Source organism: Saccoglossus kowalevskii, chromosome 19, assembly GCF_978046115.1.
Source record: "Saccoglossus kowalevskii chromosome 19, keSacKowa6.1, whole genome shotgun sequence".
Lineage (NCBI taxonomy): Eukaryota > Metazoa > Hemichordata > Enteropneusta > Harrimaniidae > Saccoglossus > Saccoglossus kowalevskii.
In genome coordinates, this window is record NC_140659.1 from 26,746,544 (window position 1) to 26,771,687 (window position 25,144).

Below are 25,144 nucleotides of genomic sequence, written 5' to 3' on the forward strand. Positions count from 1 at the left end.
TTAGCTTCTGTGTTCTTCAATTACACACCCCTATAGATAAAAGAAAAGCAATGATTATGCCCAAAAATAGTGAAAGACCCAGACATCTGATAAAAGACAGTTATATCAATATAAATGGAAATGTCTATTTTCCTTTCATGGCAATGTTTTCATTGTTCACATATAGTTAAATCAAACGATAACTTTGTTGAAAAGTACAGATCTAAAACGTGTGTATTCTCCACTTTTGATTGCTAGTAGTGACTGTGTGTTGCCGTCTAAATTTTCTTGGTTGGTGAGAATATTTGTTTTTGAAGTTGTACTGCGATTTTGTAAGAATGTTCCCAAAACTGAAATGACTTCAAATATCGAACATGTTTAAAAATTTAAAATTAAAGTTTAATATATTTTGCCATGTCTTAGTCACGTATCTGTAGGATGAAGAACATGTTTTTTGAAACTTTGAAAAATTCCATGGAATTCAATAAAAAAACAAATTTCATGTAAGAGCTAAATCAGCCATCATCTATCACAAAAAACACACACTGACACACAATACAGTTTCGTACGCGCTCTGTCAACATCGTTGTTTATTTCTTTTTCAAACATACATATACATAGAATGAAATTGAATTTTACTAATATAATATTCTTGATGAGTTGGTAATTCACTCAAACATGATAAGAGTCCCAAATGTTACGTTTAGATTCATGATGTAATTTAAGCCGCTAGCCAGCAGACAGGAAATTACAGCAGAAATCATAATGCGAAATTAGTTATACTTGTATTTCTAGGTGTACTAACAAAAAGCAAATTGACAGGATGTGAACACATCAATAATTCAATAATGAAATCCCGGGCATCTTGGTTCGTTGCACATTAAGATTCAGTGATAACTGTTCATACGTCGATGACATCATCAAAATATGTACATGTTTGCCGATAACGTAAATTAATGAACAAATATATCGCAATAGTGGTCTGTGAAAGACAGATATTCATGCACGCTATCTTAACACTATTTATCTATTTTTACATGTAAGATAGAATGGGCTTACTCGAATATAATCCAGTTTTGAATATACGTCATGATTAACGCAAAGTAGTAATGACTTCGTAATACAGTAATTCATTGACTATATTATAACATAATAAGAGAACGTTTTACGACAATTATATAGAAAGGAATCCAATACATACATACAGTTATGATATAGATAGCATAATATGACATATATATTGCAGGAAATATAATAATACATTAGATATTTGACTGTTCAGGTGCAATAGTCATATTCAAACAATTACAAAAAATTAAAAATAGACTCAAAGCAATACATGCAATGCTACCAATAATATAAAATAACATAACAACTGATATACAATTCACTAGTATTTCATTTTAAATGATTACAGAAAATTAAAACCGAATAAATTATATTATCTTACCTAATAGCCCCAACCGATTCGCGCATTCAGTGGTTTATATATTTGACTATTGACTTCCTAGCGGCCAAAGACGTAATATTTGGCTTCTGCGCTTGCGTAGACGTTACGATCGATCTAAGAAATCTAAGAAATACTGATTCACCATTGAGGTTTGTCAGCGTTTCCCCGGAGAACTGCCTGTAATTTATGAAAGGGTGGAACTATAACATTTTCGACTCAACAAGGTGTCTTGTATTACTTGAGCCGAGTTATGTTTGATGTGAATACTTGTAAACAGGAGATAATCATCGAACAACACAATTATATTGGTCGTATTATAAGACCGTAGCCGCCGTACCGTACGTAGCTAGCGCTGATTACTTGCCCAGCATTCCAGGAATTGTTGACGTCGTATACCGACGTTTAGTGCTTTTATTTTATTAGTCATTGTGTATCGTACGTACATGTTCTTTTAACCGGAAATATGTCATTGTATTGCCTTTTATTCAGGTCGATTGACACTCCACCTAGTAATGTGCGCAGTCGTACGTAGCAAGTTGATACCCATACAAATCGTTAATGTAACATTAATTTGGGAAGGTATTATGGAATATAAATACATTCGAACCATTATGTGATGAAACAGCTACTTGTGAATGGAAAAACATTTTGGATGTTGTCATTGGAAACTTGGGAAGGACAAATCTTGCAATAATACCTTTCATTTGTTTGTATATTTTAATATAATAATACAAATATTGACGCCAGCCTCGGTCGATAGACAGACTTGTCGGTTCTCAGAGAGCATTGTTTTAGTCCCGGTCTACTCGGGTCAGCAAATCTGTATATCGACTTTGGCCTGGGTTAATATTTCTATAATATATATATATATACACAGCATTATCAGCTAACTCCAATATACATCTACGTTAACGTCGACAGGCGATTACTTTTGTTATTTCTCAGTGAAGAACTTACGCTTCCTTTATCCAATCTTGAAGAGACTTTCATGAATGACAGCCTTGACTGTGATGTGGTGCGGGAGCGGGAACTTCTTATACTAGACCGCATTGCATTATCGTTCTTGCAACAACAACGTCGGTACAACATGAAGGCCTCTCGTGCATCCTTCTGTTGAACAATAATATATTCATAACTGGGATTAATGTTTAATTCGAATGTCTTAGTAATGTAATAATATTATATTACTAACACACGCGTATCAGTGATCCTTCATATTAAATTGATTTAATAAGTACAGTAAATGTCATGTCACAGCATGAGTTCTATTCAGATGTTCTTTACTGCTGATAGACATGTACTCAGTCCCCGAGAAAAGATTTAACTAGGTGGGTCATACTGACTATTATATATATCGCTGTTTGTGCCGTTATTGGTTCCGCTTACAGATGTTCATATAATCACATTGACGGTCATTAAGACTGTTTCGGGGTCGGTGACTGTAGTGTACTAAGGTGAGTGCCAACTTTGAATTTCGCGTGTGCTTTGTTGAGCACTACTTACCTTGAAATGTTCATGTAGAAATGTATATATTATGGGATTCATAAAGCTGTGCGACATAGCCAGTAAATAAACGAATACATATAGTCTTAAAATAAGCCATCCACTCTCTCCGACCATCACGTCGGGGTCAAGTACAACAACGAGACGAAGCGTCTGGAGCGGTAGCCAACATATGAAGAAGACTAGCACGACCATAAGAACCATTCGTATTACCTGGAAACAACAAACACCATTAATTGTACTATGAACTATATACAAATATATAGTATGATGACATTTTGCAAACTCATCGTATTCATAATAACCGATTAAAACGGATATTTGTTTTCGCTTTTCATGTTTATACATCGTGATATATTATAATTTGAAACACGCATGAGGAAAGTCGTGCAATACGAAATGTTATCCAGTTGCACGATCATATAAATACGGTTGTTTCATACATAAATTACACGAGTGTGTATGTGGAGTTACCCTATATCTTGAACATTATAATATTAAACCGTGATAACACATGGCCCTGTAATTATGATTCACAACACAGACCTGACGTATGGAGCGGACATATAAAATTACAAACTGCCAAACTGAATATGACGCGTACAAAGTCTGTGTCGCCGTTTTCAAGGGTCAGCATTTAGATGAATTCCCGTCTACTTTATTTGAATGATAATTAGGAGACCAATGTTAACCCGTGGTTTGAATTAATGTCGCGGTTTTGGAGAATTATTTTTTCTGAACACATTTATTCAAGATCACTGTAGTAGAGAGTAGCCGGCTTGTATACATTAAACAGCCCTAATTCAGTCGCAATCGTGATACACTGGTATATTAGTTTATATAACTTCATAAATTCTCATACAAGTATATTGGATTTATACACTCCTCAATTATTAGTTTGATTTCATTTTCCATGAGAATACGTATAGCGAAAATTGAAATTAAACGAGTCCATACCGAGTTTAAAACGATAACGCAATTTGATATTTGCTACCCAGTTTTCTTATATAACTATCCGGAGATTGAGAATAAATCCGTTCTGAGCGCAAAGCAATTACACATAAACGTAGGCGGTATTTCACAGTAGTGTATATATCCTTGTTGGCTCCAACTCATGCATTGATTAGCTTAAATTTGAATTTTGATATGAGAGAATTTTGTAATTGAATATAAGATATTTGCTTCAACATAAAAAATACAAACTCATTTTGTTTGGTAATTTTGATATGGCCGACTCTGAAAATATGTAAAAACATAATTATATAATGACATTATCTCTATCATTCGCTGTCAGTCAGTCGATATCAGTACAAAGGAAATTATTTTCATACATTCAATTGTTATGCAAACAAATTGTCTTTCATTGATTACACATCGAACGTGAATATTAAATATGATGAATACGATGAATATTAAAATCCACAAACACAGTGGCTGCTTCACTACATAATATTGGAAATTACGTAGTTTTCCGAGGTTGACAACATATTGGCGTTATTGCACGAGGAATATATTATTATTACTGTCTATTTATTTGCATATATCCGTATTCCTCACGATAGTTCAATGTTACCCGCAGAAACCACTGAAGTAACTTTGAAATAATGTAACGAGTTTGCCACCTCAAATGTTATACTTAAAAATAACACACAGATGAGCAATGAAGCTATAATATATATATATATATATATATATATATATATATATATATATATATATATATATATATATATATATATATATAAAATGAACTTGTTATCTGGCGCGTTTAAGGCGTATTTCTGCCGTTAAATACTTGTACTAAATAATTTATAAAAATACTTATAATTCAACCACACTGTAAAGGTTTATATTAACCATCGTTTATCAGGTCTAATGCTCACAAATGACCATAAAATATTGCTGTTCGTCGTTATAGCATGTATTATTGTGATAACCAGTATGTACATATGACTTTCCCCATAATGACCAACTAAGTCAATGATAAAATAATTGCGGTATATCCCGTAATCAATTTTAGACAATGTTTCTCATCTGTATCATTGTTATAATAGTATTATTAATCAGTTTTGGGTTAGCACGTGTTTAGTATATAGGAACATTCCAAACTTCAAATTGAATAACAGGAACTGAACCTGACCAAATATATATTCTTATTTAGTTTGGACAATTATTTGCACCGTGTATTGAAATAAGAATACGGGAGACAGATCTGTTCAACGAACATTTTAAAAGGCAACACATTTTCATGAATAACACATTTTAGCTTTTGTAACTGTACCTGGGTGTAATTATTTAAAATGAGATGAAAGTTGATTATTTGTTTCATGCAAATATGCACTAGAAAATAGCCTCTTTGAATAATTCTATAATCGAGTAGACATTTGTATGAGACTTATCGTGATTAATTAGATAAGAACAAGAGAAGTGTGTAAATCTTTAATAAGGACTGAATGATTAACTGTTTCATTTTGTTTACAGATACAAAAACTGTGATTATTGTGTATGGTGTACTCCCGCCCAACCAAACAATGTTATTTCTACGGGAATGCATATTCTAAATAAACGTCAAACAAGCATTTTCCAAACATCGCCATCAGCAGCAGGCATATAGTATTTTGTAAATTTATTTGGTGGATGTCGATGCGCTGTTAAACCCATTAATGTGTAGTCTACATAACAGGAAAGATAACATTCCGAACAGAATACTAACCTCTCTAGTATTTAAATCAATCAACGTTGACTGTTTATGCGGTGTGATTCTGTATATTATTCTGGTCGTTATACTTCCAAGTCTGTAGTGATTTATTGAGTTCGTTACTACACAGGGGCCGAAAAGCGAAGAAGGATACTCATTAAAAACGTTTAGGTGAAATTACTATAAAACGACATATACTTTCACAAATATGTCTCACAGGTCAAAAAAGCATCGTAATTTATGTTCGTGACGAACGATACAATAGTAAAGTAGAACAAATCGCTGTTTCCACATTCATCAAGTCTTCACACGCCATGTTTATTTACGCTACTTTACGCTAGTTTAAATATTTTAAGTGTACTTTAACATAGATGCTACAAATGGAGGGTGTTGTTCCATTGTTTCCTAGTAAAATTCAAAATATTGACAGAGTTTGTTTAATGGCAGTAACACGAATTCACATGTAGTAATACGACTGTGCCATGATCGCCATAACCCGCGAAGTTATTTTTGTTGGGTGCCATAGAAACAGATGATCAGATTTCTTTCATGGTTGTTGTTCACAAACCCAAAATCAAAATATATGGTTACACAATGATTACGTCCATGATATTCATCACAATTGATCTATTTTTATATTGTTTTTTATGGCAATATTATCTATCAAATTTCATCTGGTGAGAAAATGATATGTTGTTATATATTAGTCTCATTCTGATGAATACTACTACTATTTTGTTAGAAATCATATTTCAAACGTGAACTCAGTTGGAATTGACTTTGAACTCCTTATTGATAAAATGATCTATTTTGGTAGTCCTGAAACCGATTCGTAAAACCTGCTCTTAAGTTTTGCAAGATTTTAAACACAATTGTATTGCATGCATTTTTTAAAGAAAATGTATTCAGAATACGGAATAATGCCTTCAAGTCCAATTGCTAGACAGGGGATACAACACTTGAGGATGTAGTAGAGGTTATTGCTATTGCAATTGCATAGCACATTTCTGAAGTAACATATTCTTTGAATCCCATAGTTATATATTTTTAGCCAACGGCATACTAGCATAGAGAGCGGAACATCCTTCGAACAAAACAGCGGGTAATAACGGGAAACCAATGCAATATCCTTTGAAGAATAAAATGTAAATACAAAATTCAATGAAGAAACACAGTGGCGTGTTATACACACGCATTGAAATTACGTCGTACCAAAACCACGTCGTCCCAAGTCATCTTATACTGCACCACATGCTTACTCTAAGACGGTTACTCTGTACCACATGTGCACTACTTCGTACAACGCGATCATTCGACCTATACGAGCATTTCGTTCTAATTCACTTCGTGTCAAATGGTGACTTCGTAACACGTCAACATGTTCCAAGTCATTGTTTACTGCCAAATTGTCCCAAGTCACTTCGTATCACATGGCCACTCCATACCCACTCCATAAGTGTACAGTGCCATTTGAGTGGTCTTACCGTTAGCTGATTAAACAACTAACAGCAATGTCATTAGTCTTCAGTTTTCGTATTTTAATATCTTATTTAGTATATTTATTTATTGTAAAACATTTTCTGGCAATAGATTATCTTGGTTGTTGTGTTGATCACAGGGCTTACGTATTGTTATAACGCTTTCTTGTTTTAATATTTTGTACTATTTGGAATGAAATATTTTATTTATACACCAGTCAATTGATTGACGAGTATCCAATCAGCGGCCGTGCTGTTGATGATAATGTCCCGCAATAATGGGAGACATATCATAGTGTTACTGGCCATAGCTCTTCGCTACAAACTTTAAAACAACTGACCCAAAAGTTTCAGCGTGCTGTTTAGAGGGTGAAGTTATTGTATTGGAAACCTGTGCTTTATTGCATTATTAAACTACGATATTTGTTAACCTAGGTATACCTTTCGGGTCGCCAGGTAGTGGTGGAATATTCCACTCCATATATGTATTATATGTACGCCTATTACAGATATTAGCCTATCGGGTTGAGTATATAATATCACATGACTATTTTTGATTGACATGTACACACTCTGTAATTCGGTTCGAGCAGCATGGCGTTGATGTGATGGTTCATGGAGAATATAACTACTTTGTTTTCATCCAAAATCCGTGTGTGAATCGTTTTATTACCAGGATCCCCCGGAGAAGAAAGTGCGTGCTGTGTGTCCGCTAAAACACCGTGCGACACAGTAGAAAGTGTTGTCGTTTATCGCCCCTAAATTAATAGGCCGGGTAACGTTCATTTTGCAGTGGAACCCCGAATAAATTCCATTACATTATTTTAATTAGTGAAGTCGTAAAGCGGGTCTGGTCACAGCTTCCGAGTAATCAGTGTCAACAAGTGACAAGATAATAAGACAATGATTTATTGATAAGAGAATTATATTTCCTAGTACTACTAAAACTAAATTAGTGCAGCCAGTGTATGAGTAGAGAACTCACGGTATATCGGGGAGTTGTTTCTCATCCTTTCTATGACGTGTCCTGCATTCACCTGTGTGCCTTCAAAACGGCGAAAATATATTTAAAACAATATAAAATGATTGTTACATGCAAAATATTATCAGTCAAATTGAATACATTGGTATACATTTTGTTCCTATGTAATTTTGATTTTCTTTTATTGTATTTCATTGTATTGTTATATTACTTGTTGCGGTTTTACGTTGAAAATGCGTGGTTAAATAAATGGTATAAGCAGTCAGGAATGCGTTCTGAACACATATAATTAATGCAATAAATTTGTGTCCAAACGCATTGCGTGCATGTGGTCAGCTGCACGTTTAATCGAGCACATGGTATGCAATGTGCGCTTTGGCTTGTCAAAATGGTTGACAAATGTTTCACGTTTGCATAATTTAGTTGTATTTGCAGTATATATATTGGTAGTATCGCTCGACATTTTGCGCATCTTAGGAGAAATGTATATTTAAATTTACTGTACATTTTCATAAGAATTGTTTGTTTTACTTCGCTTTATTTATAGTTGCCTCTATTTTGTTTTGTATATATTGGAACCGTATTCTGGAGTTTTATCAGCCTATTCTGATTCCGTAACAAAACGTATTATACTTGTTGGAGTGAACATTCCGATTGACCATATGGAATAAGTGTATCATATAACCAGAGTACGCGTTTCTAGTTGGTGGTTTAAGAGACTGTAATACCTGTGGGAGATTGTGATGCCAACACACTTACTTCATACATCTTTTGACACATAGGCACGACGATTTGTTCGACAATCTGATCCAAGGTGACCAAATGTTGGTCTCGCTATGCTCAAAATTCACCAAAACCAATTTCGGCATTCACTGTCAAGCCTTATACTATATATATATATTTATTAATGTATAATATATAAAAATAATCTTTACTAAAAAGATATGAATTACGAATAAATGAATATAAACACGACACACTTGTTGATAAAACTAAATAATGCTAAGCGTAGTTGCAAGTATGATTGATTAGTATACATATGTTATTAGGCCGTACTTACACTGAAAGAGTTTTTAGTAAATAAATATACATCTCCCGTTCTTGCAATTTTAGAGAGTGGCGAGGTAGGAATTAACAAATTCTACGACATGCTAGAAAAACCAAAAGAGCAATGGAAATAGTCATCATCATGGGAGACCAAAACCATTGGAAACGGAAATGTGGTACTGTCCTTGGAAAGTATGGGTCAGAGCAAAAGTAAGAAAAAGCGGGTTAGATTGGTGAAACAAATGTCAAACTCAATACAAAGTCGTAATAAGCGATTTAGAAAACAAATTAATTACATCATAATTCAGCAAATGATTTAGAAAAGTCAAAAAAACATTCCAAGAGCTGTCCAAATGAATATTGGAAATGAAATAACCGAGTGATATGCAAAATTACAATTTGGTTTAGGAAATTGAAAAAAAAAACCTACAATCTTTGTAATTACTCAGTAACAGCTTACAGAAGGATAAAAAACATAAAGTCATAGTCGTTAGAAATAGATTTTATTATAGTTAAAAATTAGAATTATCTAAGCCATCTTGGGATTGCTTTGAAGAAATAATTAATATTGTAGTTACAAAAGTTCATAACTAAGGAAGAAAAGCAAAGCAAAAATAAATAGACATCCTTGACCTCATGGCAATACAAATAATAGTTGCGACAAAGAAAGTAATACAAAAATATCGATAGGCCAAAAATAATTAAATGTGAACAAGCCAAAGAAACATCGATAAAGATAATCACATTGAAAGCAAGAAAGAGTATTAAGAAATATGAAAAGAGAAATCCAGATTTATGAAAGATATAGTATAGATACAATGATTTACGAAAGATTCATCAAAATCCACAAAAGATTTATCTATCTATGTTTCACACCTTATACGAAAGTAAAACAACTTTTTGATGTTCTATAAAATGTAGACAAAGGTGAGGAAGATGCACATCTGCGAAATTTGCATTTATATATAGGAAGACGGCAAGAATGCGTTTTGGTGCTTAGTCTTTTTTATTTATATTAGTTAATGTTAAAAGTTTGGTGAATGGAGATAGAAATAACTTAAGCTAATCTAAAGTGGAAATGGGTCATACATTAATTCCAAAATAATTGAATGCATAGTGCATAGTGGTAAGAAGACTATTGGCTATATATGATTGTTAGTTAACACAATAACGTTAAACAGGTCAGCTACCTTGTGGGTGATTACATCGGATTGAAAAATTGCTACTTCGTCTTATATTTTACTGTGAATAAATTAATTAAATTAAAATTAAATTATTCACTCTATTCCACAGCATCATTAGAGGTGATGTTTGTTCAGTTATGGTTGCCGAATAGTAAACAATCAAAGTGAAATCAAGGTATGAAGTAGTCAATACGTTTATTGTATGGGTAGCTGCAATTTAAAGCGAAATTATTTCAAACAGATTAAGAATTTCAAGTATGTTATAACAAATAAGCATGTCACCTCACTAAATAAATCCATTGTGGGTACTTTGGTAATCAGACGAACCAAAACATAGAATATACCGTGCAATCATCTAGTCATGATGTAACTCACACAAGTACATACGTTCAATAAGATCATTCACTTCTATTAAAATATGGGTTCGATAGGCGACATCCGTAACTACTACTCTCCAGGAAGTGGTCAGTTGATACGTCGCATTATTATAGTTGGCGAGAATGTTACATTACTAAGTCGTGTATAGCGAATGAAATATGACGCTATTACGTCATCCCAATATTTTCTTCATTCTACATAATCGAAGCAATGCTTCGTGAATTGTGATTGGTCATACATTGAGTAATTGTGATTCCCTGTACACCATATGATTTACGCATAGAGTGGGACCTTAATGCTCATGCTGTTAAATGCAACATCCTGGCTTATATGACGTATGTATATTTATTACTACCTTTTAGCAATTAGCATATTAATTAGCATATATGGGTAATATCAGTAATAGTCATACTACCTCATACATTACAAATTTAACACAAATCAAAATAATTAAGTGGGTGTACACCATGACTGTCTCTACTTTGGAAATCACTTAGTAGTAGTTTAGGTCGGGGGTGTAATATACATTACAGAGACATACGTGAAGCCAGGATGTTGCAGGTAACTGTATATTTTTCTAGAAAAAGAACAGCATATGCATCATATATACATATAACGTTTGTAACATAATACATAATACCGTTGTTTTTTTGAATTCTGTGAACAATCACGAGTACGCAAAGGTGAAACAAATGTCTGAGCGTGGAAACATTAAAGGTTTGTTTAAAATGACTTAAAATGAAGGTACAAATTATTTTTAAAAACAAGCTTACGTTGTTCATTATGCGTCATAACATGTATTCATCGATTATTCAGGCGTGAATAATTGTAAAGTGTTGGCGATCCGCTCCGCTAGGATTGCCCTTAAATCACTTTTGTGTGTATGTGATTTCCAGTGTTTTCACGTAATAATTCTTCTGTGATTTGTTGGTCGATTTCACTTAAACTTGGCAGGCAGATCACATTTTCACCCAAGTTAGTAGGCAAAATGTGAAAAAAAAAATTGCCCCACCGTTGCCATAGAAACAGCTAAATATATCGCCTCCTACAAAATTAGGATAAAACACCTCAGACATACCTCATTCTACTCAGCTTGAGTGTGGGCACAAAGTTACTATTTTAATTTTTGATATTTTTTTTCATTATCGAGAAATGTGACCCCAAAGTTGGGGTAACTGTTCTGTGATTTTTTTTTGGTTTGGTCGATTTGCTTCAAACTTGGCAGACAAGTCACACCTTCACTCTAGTTAGGTTGTAAAATCTTAAAACAAATTCTGGCCCAACGTTACTATGGCAACAGCCATAAAAATGATTTTTTGAATACCTTCGCGCCTAATGTACCTCACCCTACAATTCTAGGATTAAAAAGCACGGACATAGCTAATTCTACTCAGGCTGGGTGTGGGCAAAACTTAATATTGCTTTTGTTGATGTCTATTTTTATTACAAAGAAATTCGTAACTTTTCACCAGCAACGGATTGTTCATTTCTCTGTGATTTTTTTGGCTTGGCTGATTATCTTATACTTGACGGGCAGGTCGTACCGTAACTTGGGAACAAATCATGGCCCACCGCTGCCACGAAAATAGCCAAAAAACTTATTTCCGAATTATTTCGCCCCAAATGTATTACATACTACCAGTCTTGTAACAGCAGTGTTCAAATGATCATGCTTTTTATTTTGGCAACGTTGCGCACTGGTAAGAGATCACCGGCGCCTACATTGTTACACTGTATCGACGTTATCCCAACGCAACGTTGAACTTTGAATGAACTGTAAATGCTGCATTCAATCGAGAAAATACTATCACAAAACGGTTGTACAGAATAAATATAACAGCAGAATATGTCCTAGTAATAAAATAAAGTGACTTCTAAGGACTGAATGTTTTTTTGCGAACTTCGTATACGGGGCCCGGTTTTAGTTATAAGCCGACGTTAGCTTTACCACATTCATGCCCTACCATGACAACAGCCGAAAACATCTTGCAAGATGCTTGTAAGAATTGCTTGTAAGACTGATATCGACCCTAATATGTAATTAAGTAGCTTGAGGTTTCCTAAACGGAACCGCATTTAACAAGCTGCGTAAACACATTTCTGACCCCCAAGAAACAACAACAGAACTGAACAACATATGTAAGCAATGTCGTTATAAAAAAAAATATGAATCAAAATGTATTTTTATGGATGACCACAGATGAAATAACTATGATGCTGCAAACCAAATACGATGAGAGAGCACGCTAGAGTGAGCGTGTAATAAGCATTGCTACCTTTCCTTAAATGCTATAAATTTACCGATAGTTGTGTGTCTATCAACGCAATATATCAGACAGCTATTAACGATCGCCTTGGCTTTTCAGAAGTAGTTATCTTTGACATAATACCACACTGTAAATCTAAGTGTTTTTAAATATGACACATTTATTCCTCATTTTAAAATCACCTTATGTTTTATAATTAATCACAGTAAGTGTTTTTCTTGAAATTGCAAATGAGTTACTTATTTTACAACACTGCTGTTTTAAAATAAAACATTTTTGATGTTTCGTGGTAAAACATTTAAAGTGTTTATAAACCTGTCCCACGCTAAAAAAACATACTCACAGTTTACGAAAAGTGTATATGATGAAAACAAAATATGACCAAGCACTTTGCACTAATATACAGTAATCATAACATACAATAAACAAATCACATAATAAAGTAAGTATTTATTCCTAAATAAAACAGTAATTAGTTTGATTATAACATTTTAAAAAAGGTACATAGGGAACAACTGAAATCATTAATTAAACATGTTTTCTAGAAAATAGATTTACTCTATTGAGATCCCATTTTCACTCAATCCTCGATTCTGCATATATTGCACTACATCCATTATATTTCATACATCTTTCATTTTTCTATCAGTCAAATGGTTTGATTGCTTGTTTTTTTTTTAAATGTTTTTCTGCCAGGCAAGTTGTTGATGCTTACCGCAAAGTGTTCTGGCAAACTGACAATGGGACTCGGACCAGCCATGATGCGAAAAATTGAACGGGACACTCACAACGCTAATATTAATAATATAAATCCATTGACAACATCTTAACAAACTACTACTGCTATCTGTCCACATACTCCCAAATGTATAATTCAATCGTTGAATGAGCGTGCGCACGACACAAGTTACTTGAACACGCAATATATTATAGTGTTCGCTGTGAGCAGGGCTACCATAATCGTGTATGCCTAATTCCATTGTTTATTAAACTTATGGCAAGTACACTGTAAGAATGTGGACGTTTGATGTGTGCTGTACTATACCACATGTATCCATACGACGCACTCGTACCCTCTTTCTGGGATGTTTTTTAGTAGAAAACTCCAAAAACGATTTTTCGGCACTATCGTGAAAACATCAATTCAAATTGGTCTCTATGAGCCGAAGATTATAAATATATTTTTTCTAACACATTGTTGTTGTTTTCCGATGTCCGTGTAATATGTCCACGCAGTAGCAGCGCGGTAAAAAGGTCATGGATGGGGACTGTGATGGAAATTATGTTGTTTCGTTATCACGATGGATCATTCTCTGCGTCAAATAATAGGGTATTCACTCACGAAGTTACACGTTCATTATAATAACTACACAGCCAGGCGGGTCTCCTGTCACCACTCCTCATTTGTTTGTATCAAATTATCGTGGGTTGGGTTGGTATATATACAAATAAACAATTATTTTTTATTTTCATTTCAGTTAGTATCAAATTATGATTTTGTCGTTTTAGTTTGTATACAATTTTGTTTGGATTTGTATACAGCCAAAACAAAGTCAGCTTGGACTTTCAGATGTGAGACATGGCAAAATAAACGCATTCAGTGATACATTTCGAGAATAAAAAAACAACAGAATAAACGCAATCAAAGGCGCCGACCACGCGCGTTGGAAACAATGCGACTCTGAGCCTCACCTGACACTTCCACTCACGCAAACACACTCACACGTGATTATAATTATGCTATTCCAGACGTTGGTGAAGACAAAAGAAAAATGTGAATAAGATTTATTATTGACGCAAATCGAATGCAACATTGATCCTTGTGAAAAATGAATACATGAGCATTGAAAGACAAAAAAACGTAGGTTCTAAATTAAATATTATGGAGTCCAAGCACAAAAGAATGCGAAACAATAACGAACTTAAATAAAGCATGCGTACATAATAATATAATTGGTGTATAACCCCACACACAACTTTGGCATTGTCCCAGTTAGTGATGATTCTATTCAGGAGCTCTGACAGTTGTCGAGATGATGGTGGAGAAACCTAGGAAAATGGTGGCACGGTGGTGGTATACGTCGTTGTGTCGATAGACTGAGCAGCTTGGGCTGTCACAGTGGCCGATGGTTTCGTGGTGCGACATTGGGGCTGGTAAAATGTCTCCGGAGATGAGGTAGCATAACTATAATACGGATTGTACGGATATGGCGTGTAGTAGTGATTATAACTCGGTGTAATTCCATAGATTGGTGTATCTTGTTGTCGCATCATATATTCAACCAGTTGATTTATTGGCGTAGTTGCACTTGGCTGTTTCACTAGGCCATTATACCTCGGGGTAGTAGGGAAAAATAATGCCGTGTTGTTGTTTCTGTACCGGGTTTACTGTGTTTTTCGCTTTTTTCTCTACGTCATGTTTGTTACCATAGAGTCAATAACAGACTGTCATCTACCGCTTTCTCTCACGAGGTTGTTCGGTATTTTCCGACTGTTGTGATAACGTAGAATATCGTGCATTAACGATAATTTGACGGACTCAGCCATTTGGCATATATTTTTCTGTGTTGCTATTTACGAGGTGTGAATATTTTCGGCTTTCGAAGGTATCCATCAACGAATCAGACACTTTCTGCTTCACCTCTAATGCAGTCCGTAATTTCTTCAAATCACTTTCTGCCGCCTGCTCCAGGTTGGCTAGTCCCATAAGCTCTTTCCCGGTGTCGGCATGGAGATCCAATTCACCACAAACTATAAGTACGTCGCATCCATCGCAGCTACACTTAGCTTTCGTATGACCACTTCTCGTGTGACAATTTCGACACAATTATTTAGACATATCTCTGTACAAATTGGGGCAGGATAGCGCGTCCATTTATTAATATTTCTGACTGATATTATCCATTTCTTCAGCTTTTCTTGCAACTTCAATGCGCCTGTTGTTCAAGTTCAAGTTCTATTGGACTCTTGTATACAAAATGGTCAATTCTATTTTCCTTCGGGGATTGTTCAAAACACTGATCGTAATTCAAGACACGTTTTGCTGTTTTGTCAATGACAGTCCCAGAAGTCTCAGATGTACTTATTTTACGGGCATTCGGAGCCGGGGATGTACCTTCTTCAATCCTGGCAATCACTGTCAGTCAGAATATTGCCTATGAATAAGCACTGCCGTAGGAATCGAGAATAGCCTCCCGGTGTCAGATCCACAAACGTACCTTCAGCATCACAGTAACTGACTCGCCTCATAACGAGCCGTTGGACAAGGGGTATATATCTGCCTATCAAAAGTAATCAGTAGTAATCATGGTGAACTTTTATATTCACTAGCTCGGACGGAGACATAATTATTTCTTTTGACAACGCCATGATTTCCACCCGGATGTCCAACACGTGAGTGTACCTTGATCGAAAATTAAACATTCATCCGCCGTCCTGAGAGTTTGTGGTACGATTCTATTTGTATTGTATACTTGTATAACAAAAGAAAGAAAAATAAGCATGCAATATCAAATTGAAATGTTGTCCACCAAAAAACAAAAGGAGAAAAGATATTTATATACGAACTAATTTATTTGTCGCAGCAAGGTATATTCGTAATTTGTATTTTACTTTACTACATACATGTATTACGAAAGAAGTGATCTTTGAGAGAGAGAGAGAGAGAGAGAGAGAGAGAGAGAGAGAGAGAGAGAGAGAGAGAGAGAGAGAGAGAAAGAGAAAGAGAGAGAGAGAGAGAGAGAGAGAGAGAGAGAGAAAGAGAGAGAGAGAGAGAGAGAGAGAGAGAGAGAGGTGTCGAAATCAAAAGACACGCAAAAAAGCCGAACTTGACATTGAACATACTTTTCAGTGCACATGGAATTCGCCATGCAAAAATAGGCAAGGGTGCCTCCGACACGGACTCTGTTTTTTGGCATTTTTCCATTAAGCAGCAAAATCATGGATGACGGTACACCGTGACCATCGCTCATGACCGGAAACGTCGTCGTCGTCGTCGTCGTCGTTGATAACTTGCCAATTCACCATAATTGTCGTGGTGAACTGTTGATTATATGTTTAGATCATATGGGCATTCAATTCATATTCGCCCGACTTTAATGCAGCAGAATATGCCTTCGGAATTTTGAAAACATTATTCAAAATACTGAATACAAAGAATACGCTATTCTCCAGGCAGTGATGCTTGTAATGGTGATGCTTGTCATGTTTTTTTTCAGAAAGGTGGATACTTGAACATGTAGTAGCAGATAAGGCAGCACCAAATTGTTCATGGGGGCGAGATCTGGTCACTAACCTTGTGCCAAAGGCGCGACCTTACTAAGGATACGGAGGCATGCTGCCCCTTAACAATTTGGAAATCTAGACCCTCCGAAACGCTGTTTCCTGCATTTTGAGTTTCAGCTTAATTTTGGAACGCCCCCTCCCCCCACGTGTCACCGGCACAGAGTAGACGAGCATAATAGTACTGTGGCGTGTTCGTTGTCTTGGCCACCGCCGCTGTACACATCATAATGATATTACATAGAATGCCTAACCTAATGATCAATACATTGACTTTAATATTTCCCTTGTGGTGTTTTTCTTTGCCAACATATTCAATATTTATTAAGTGTGTTTAAATTCAGTGTTATTAAATTATACTTTTGATTCGTGTAAATACAATGTAACAACAGTTTTTTATTTCCCCCGTTTTTATTAGATTATTGTTATGATTCGTAAAAACGCAGAGTAGTATTTTGTTATTGTTGTCTCAGTGTGTAACGACGGAAAAAAATTCGTGCCTAAAAAACCTTGTATGAAATACTAGTTTATGTGTGACACGCAGTCAGACGGGTGGTGTTATTGTGATACACTTAAACAAACCATTCACGACGTATAATTATCATTAAAAATCGATCATAAACTGCACGAGAGACCGAGCCGCTACGCAAACGAAAAAACTTACACAATTGATCAGGTTTCATAAATTGGTTTATAGAATTGGTCCGAATTTATGGTTACACCTTTACGTAGTGGTAAGTGTCACAAACATTTATTTGTATGACATTGTCGCCTTTGTTGAGATGTAAAAGTAGTCGTTAATAATTAACACGTTTTGTGACAGATACCACCTGTTGTATGATGGATGACTTAAATTGACACGTTGCCAGTGCATACAACTGTTATATGTTATTACACGTTATTTATACGTTTCAGGGTACACCCAATTACATTACACTATTTTCAAATATTGGTGATAAAGATCCTCACCCGATGGAGTGTTTTCCGAGGAAGAGGTATTGATCGTTTCATTGAACACAAATAAAAAACATACTACAAGCTGCGTGTATGCCTCACCGTATTTATGATATATTGTGATGATAACATTCATAGGGCCAAGGCAGCTGTGACCCAGATTTAAATCATGACCATATACACACGTAACAATACAACAAATACTCATCGTCAGACCAGTTAAGCAGTGTACATGGTGTCAGAACACACTAAATCTGCAGTGAAGACTAACTATCAGTACATTTCATTTAAGCATTACATTAGGAAAATATTACATCAATAATCGATTACCTCAAGTTACAAATAGGTAGCACCTGTAGTTTCTTTTTTGTTGTCTTCATAATGCGACGATTCTAATCTTTAGTCAGTAAAACGCCTAGGTGATATATGATATGAATAACGCTGGAATATTACTGGACAGAAATGTTGCTGCCAATATTTTAAATATGGAAACTTCAAAAGTCTTAAATATGCAGTTGCTGTGCAAGTCCACTACTACTGGTTAACTCCATTAGGATACTTAATAATTGTTCGAAAAACAAAAGACATAAAGTCTTTTAGAAAATGGCAAGAAAATACATGTTTGCACTGACTTCTAAAGTGAAATATATCAAAATTATTATTAATTTTACAATATAAAATATTGCCAAATACTTATTTATGTAAAGTGAACAGTACAATGCTCTAATTGCAATCTGTGAGTGGATCTTGAAATATATTTGCAAAAGCTAGCAATAAATGCAAAATAGGTACTTAATATTTACATGTTTTAACCCTACACTAATCAGGTATGTTGATTATTCCAGAACAACTATTTGATAAGCGACAGTGGCGATGTCTGAACAGCTGTGACAAATTATAATCCTAAATTAACCATGTGCTTGTCTTATCTCATATAATGTATGTGACACTTAACATTGATATATGTTGTTTTTCTTGATATACAGTGGACAAGTAGAAAATCGCTAATTAACACTGGGTATACATGGTATGCACACTCGCGAAATATATGAATATATAAAGCTGCTTATTATCGAAAATACTAAAATCAATAAATTTATCGACATATTAACAGTATGTCTGCTGACAATGGTAACGTGTGTTAACATGTTTTCGAACAAATATGCTGCATACAGTCGATAATATGCATTGTGTCTATTATAGATGCATACCGTAGACGGCATACAAACGTGTCCTGTATATGAACATTTATATAGTCGTGTGCTTTAGATTGTAACATTGCATGTGTGTTTATTTTAATAGCTGCTTCAAAACAAGTTTGTTATTCACTCTTATGTCTAGTTGGCGTATATACCATAATGTTTACGGGTAATTTTATTAGTATTGCTTGCATAAAGTTGGAAGCATTAATCCTTAAATTCACTATAAATAAACACATTTAATAACACATTTATGTTCCCGTAAAAAACTCAGTGATTTATTATGTAAAAATGTATTTGTGTGTGTTTACAAAGTGCTCAATTTTCCAAAAATCCAAAAACACCACTGTTTTGACAGAAAGTACAGGTGTTTTAATAACTAATAAACGTGTTTTTAATTGCAACAGTGTGCTTTCAATTAAAATTGTGTGTTTTAATGGAAAACATGGAAGTGTTCCTAAGATTCACAGTGCAATTAATTAAATGTCAAAAGCGGTGTGAATTCAGTGTCAATGATGACAACAATCTTGAGTATGGATCTTCATTGATATCATGCAATAATCAAATTGTTGACTTGCCTCAAGTGCTAGGTCAGGTTACCATGGGAATACTATCGAGTCAATATTGTATTCGTTGAGTGAACACAATATTTGCGATTCAATTTGGCATTCCTATTCAAATATATTTATGTCAATATGATAAATATGTTTTGTCATAAGAAGACATATCAATAGGTTAGATGTTAATAAGGTGGCGGATGTTTGGGTTCAAACAAGTTGAAGGCGAACTACCCAATTTCTAGATATATATAAACGTATTTTGAAAGATTAGAAAGATCGATATTTAAATACAACACCTGAAAAACAAACGTCCACCGGACTATCAGATTTTTACTAAATTGTCTCTACAACGATCGACTGACTCCGATCTTTATTGTTTTTTTCTCGGTCTAATGTTTATTTACGGATGTAATATACAATACAAGTGGGAGACAATCGCTATATACACTTCGGATTGACAAAGTCTAGCATTCACTAATGGCAGAGATGGAATATGAAATATCACAGGCTCTGTTTCTACCGATTTCTACACGCAAAAACATCATAGCGACTATGCTCTGTCGATTTATTTATCACAATTTAAAACTTACAAAATATGCGGACATTACACTAATACATTTGTTCACAAAAACATACGATGTATCCACTTATATTTACTGAAAATGGATATATAGAAATGTGTGCATTTTGGGAATACTGCTTTATTTTAGTCGTCGAATTTGTATGCACTTGATCAAAGATTCATATTCATAGCTACAAGGAAGTAGAACTAATATTATCTTCAATACATGTTGTTTCATCACTTCTACTTCACTAAAATAAATAAATTAACAATAAAGATTATTGGCTGACATATAGAGAACATAGCTTGAAAGCAATCAAGCGCATGTATTTTTTATAGATACAAATATTTAAAAAGTATAACTAATGGTTTACTTGTATAATATTCACTAAAGCGTATAAATCATTTATATAAAATGATAATTAGAATTACGTGAGCTATATAACACTATTATCACCCACTATCTCCAAGTATAATAAGTGTTTTATTTTATGTTTTTAATTGTTTTTATATCTTGAATCTATATCAATAAGTAATACCATACTCGCCATATTTAATACATATATTGCTTTTCATATTTCAAGTTTCAAATATCATTATCTAAATAATACTATTACTGATTAATTTATGTTCATGTTACATGTATTCATTTTTACACGCTATTTTTCAAATATGTAATATTTTTGAATCTATTTGAATCAACAATATAATGATTAGCATAAGCACTGTTTTTCATGCACATTTACAGTTTTGGAGTAGTTCAAATATTTGCCAGTTCCTAAATTTTGATCCAAAATGTTCTTGTTTAAACCCTGACTTTAAAAAAAGAAACTCGCGGTGGGTCCGTTGGTGCGTACTTCATATATTGATCAATTCCTTATGTCTTGGTGGTTTGTCCGCTGAACTATAATCTAACAAACCAACGGCGTGCAAGTATATGGCGGAGACGACGATACTGTAATCAAAACTCTATTAGTTTTTACTGTTCTGTTATAATGAAAAACCGTTCTGTACGCCTAATCGATGGAAAAAAATTCAATGGTTTACATTTAGTTGTATTGATATATTAATATAGATAATAATATAGATAATAATACAGATTATTCGTATCAGGAAAAACTATCAAGTGGCGTAACCTGATTTCTTACCTTTATTTTGCTCTGCCGGCGATTAGAGTCTCCGCTACGTTCTTCCTGTCCTGGGTCACGTTTGGACCATATTTGTTTTGATATGCTTCCATATGTCACAGCAAAGACAACACAAGGACCAAGACATATGACAGCAAACATGTACATCTCATATGTGATTTCCGCCGTCCGGTCACCGAACCACACTTCATCACACCAAATGTTTGATTCGCTCGTAAACATGTTCGCATATCTGTCTACCGCTCGTGATTTTACCAGTGCTGCAATGCTAAGTAATACGGCAACAATCCAAGTCAGTCCAATTAGGATTCCTTTACGGTATCGCTGGTGAGTTATATGCGTCTGTAATGGAGAGGTAACTGCTCTGTATCTGTCTATACTCACAACAACCAAGGTGAAAATACTGACCATTACTGAGACCTGAGGGCAAAAGCAAAAGTGAATAAGATTTAAAATATCGAAATTTATATAACATCTGAACAAACTAAACACAATATTAAACTGATAAACTGGTGCTGTATAGTCATAAAAAAGGCGCTTCAATCATGTATTGTGTAGCAGATATAACCCCTAAGACTATGACTAGATTAAATCTCACGGATTTATAATGTTTGTCAAGTAAAACATCTTTTTACAGTAAATAATGCTATTAGTTCAATTAAATTCGTATTAGTGTATATTCATTCAATGTTGTTCACAAATAATTAACTGCGCAATACTCTATTCTATTAAATAACCACTGATGTATGGACATAAACATTAATGTGTGAATAATAAAATCAACCTCCAACAATTAAAACAAGGGACCGGTGAGAGCAATTATGACTTGACTACAATATATAAGCTTTAATGTTCTGCCTAATCCTAATTTATCTCTATTTTAGTATTTTATACACATCACCCCGGGTACGAGGGTAATATAAATCAGTAGATTAGGTGTAAATGACCTGATATGATCGGTTTCACTATGCAATGAATCCACTATCCAATCACTTGATACATTTTGTTTGTTCAAACATGTACTGAAAACAGCTGATAAGAAACGCGAAAAATAGTGCAAAACGTTTCAAAATGTTCCCTATATTTCCTATATACGGTCGTTGTGTTGTTTTGAACCTCTGGATGAACAATTTTATGGCAACTAGCTACTCGAAGCCGCACAGTCAGTGATTTAAATTTTCTGTCTAATATTGAATACGACGCGGAAAAATAGAAAATAATCAAACAAACAAACAAACATGCAAGTCAATCATTTCATTACATTTGAAGCATATGCTGTTTGAATAATATCATTAAACCTTCGATAATTATAAATACTAATTAATGGGAATAATTAATTATAATTTGAAATTAACAATTTCGCCTAGCTATGTAATTGGCATACTAAATCAATTGGAAATCGCAAAGGTTATTATTACCATTTACCACCTATACACAAATGAAACCAGGAGAAAACATGAGAAACTGAAAAAAGAAAAGAATCAGTTGACTAGAATATATGCTCAAACATGCCCAGTGAAATGAAGGAATCGACTCATCTTAATGTAACTCATATGTAATTCATTTAATTTTGTTTCCACGCGAAACATATATTTTTGCGTATATTTACATATTGTCTACAGTTGCCTAATCCATTTACGTATATATCTGACTATTATCTAACGTTTTCTGCACAAGTATTTCGTCAACTAGACCCTGTTGAAGTATATGTGGACATTGAACATTGCTTACTCTTAAATTCGTTCAGTGTCGTTTGCATTCTATATTGGCGTCTCTTTTATAATTATCAATTGTGTGGAAGAACAATTTCAAAACCAGAGTAACCTGACTAGTCTATGTAGTATTTACGATCATAGCTAACAATTAAATCGAATTACACAGTTGTAATGCATTTATTCAACGGCGGCAGTAGGAAAATATCATACCTGTTTGCTGAACTGTACAATTGGGCAAAGTATGTCTCCAAATGTCCATTCCTGCAAAACGACCGAAACAAGCGTGAACGGCATACAAAAGATTGCCATCCCAATGTCAGCTACGGCCAGATTGATCAGATAAGCGTTCATATTGTTTCTAGGTCTTTTAATTTTCGAAAGAGTAGCTACGACAACAAGATTCCCACACAAGGCTAGTATGATCGCGACAGAACAGACTATGGCTAGCAACACGCGACTAGTGAACGATATCTCTTTCTTGAACTGTCTGTACTGCGGGATAGTTCCGTTAAATGCCTTGGATGTATTGTATACATCTTGGCAGAACAACTCCATGAATATTTCCAAATACGATGGACACTCTACCTCGCCGTCACAGGTACAGTAAACGTACGTCGACATCGATGCCTCGTGAGTAAGTGTTGTTTTCTTCTTTATAACTCCACTCACAGGAACACGATATCGGAAGTATCGAGCATCCAGTCAGATGAAGAGTGACTTTAAACAAGGCATGCATCATCTATATGACGACGGCGTTATCGGGGCGTTACAGTTGTCATAGAAACAAGAGATTATACTACCACGCGTATAATATCGTGTTCATGCGCAATGTAATAACCGTAAAAAATGAAATATGTGAAAAACAAACTGTGAGGGCGTTCAGTATATAAATGACATACGTTTGTGTGCAAGTAGACAGGCTGTTTTATTGTAATTTTTTAAATTAAGTTCAACTCACTCTATTTTGATCGTGAATAACGCATATTAAATGTCATACACAGTGAAGTGAAGGTAACTTCTACAGGCCGGTTCGAATATCCAAAATTGTGACTGACGATTTTAGTGAGTATTTTTTTAGCAATTTGAACATACCGATTGCCTAAGCATGTTACATTATAATATTTATTTATCCCAGTAAAATGTTGTCCTATTATGTTTGTCAAAATAAATCTTGTAACTAACTAACTAAATAATTACCCGACTGGCTTGCTGACTAAACGAATGACTAAATTCAATGTAAAAACGATTGTTGCCATCCTAATAATATTGTGTTTGATGAATGATGTAAATATATATGTAATACCATAGGTAAAATAACTGACATGAAGAACAGGTCAAATAATTCTGAAAACTACATGACTAGAAGTACTAAGAAATTAGTTTTTAAGTTAGCTCAATCATTGAGCGTAAATATAAAACATGTATAGTTTTAAGCTGAACTTGTCTATATTGGAAACAAGCAACTAATGTAATATTCACATTTATGGCTAGCGGAAAATTCCAAGTATGCACTAAACATTTCAAATTGTGGAATCTCTATTACAATGTCAAATTAACACTTTTTATCCGACTGTTTAAATATACAAAACAACTAAATTATTTTGAAACAAAATATTACCGGGTTGTTTTGAGAAGTACGTTTAACACATGTACTGTTTCTAATGGGCGGGTCTCTTACTAAAGTGACGTAACGTTAGGGGTTGTTTATGATCCAATTGTATCAAGGTCAGTTTCAAGGATTGAAATGCAATATTGTTCC

At 34.3% G+C, this 25,144-nt stretch overlaps 1 protein-coding gene across 1 annotated transcript; it reads right to left on the reverse strand.

Moving 5' to 3' along the window:
• Positions 1-24,006, reverse strand: LOC146731441 (QRFP-like peptide receptor). Its single transcript, XM_085493771.1, has 5 exons — positions 23,596-24,006; positions 21,671-22,090; positions 2,933-3,145; positions 2,387-2,539; positions 1-30 (listed from the first exon to the last, which is right to left on the reverse strand). The coding sequence occupies exons 1-5, from the start codon at positions 24,004-24,006 to the stop codon at positions 1-3; spliced, it is 1,227 nt and encodes a 408-aa protein (XP_085349897.1).
• Positions 24,007-25,144: the final 1,138 nt, after the last annotated feature.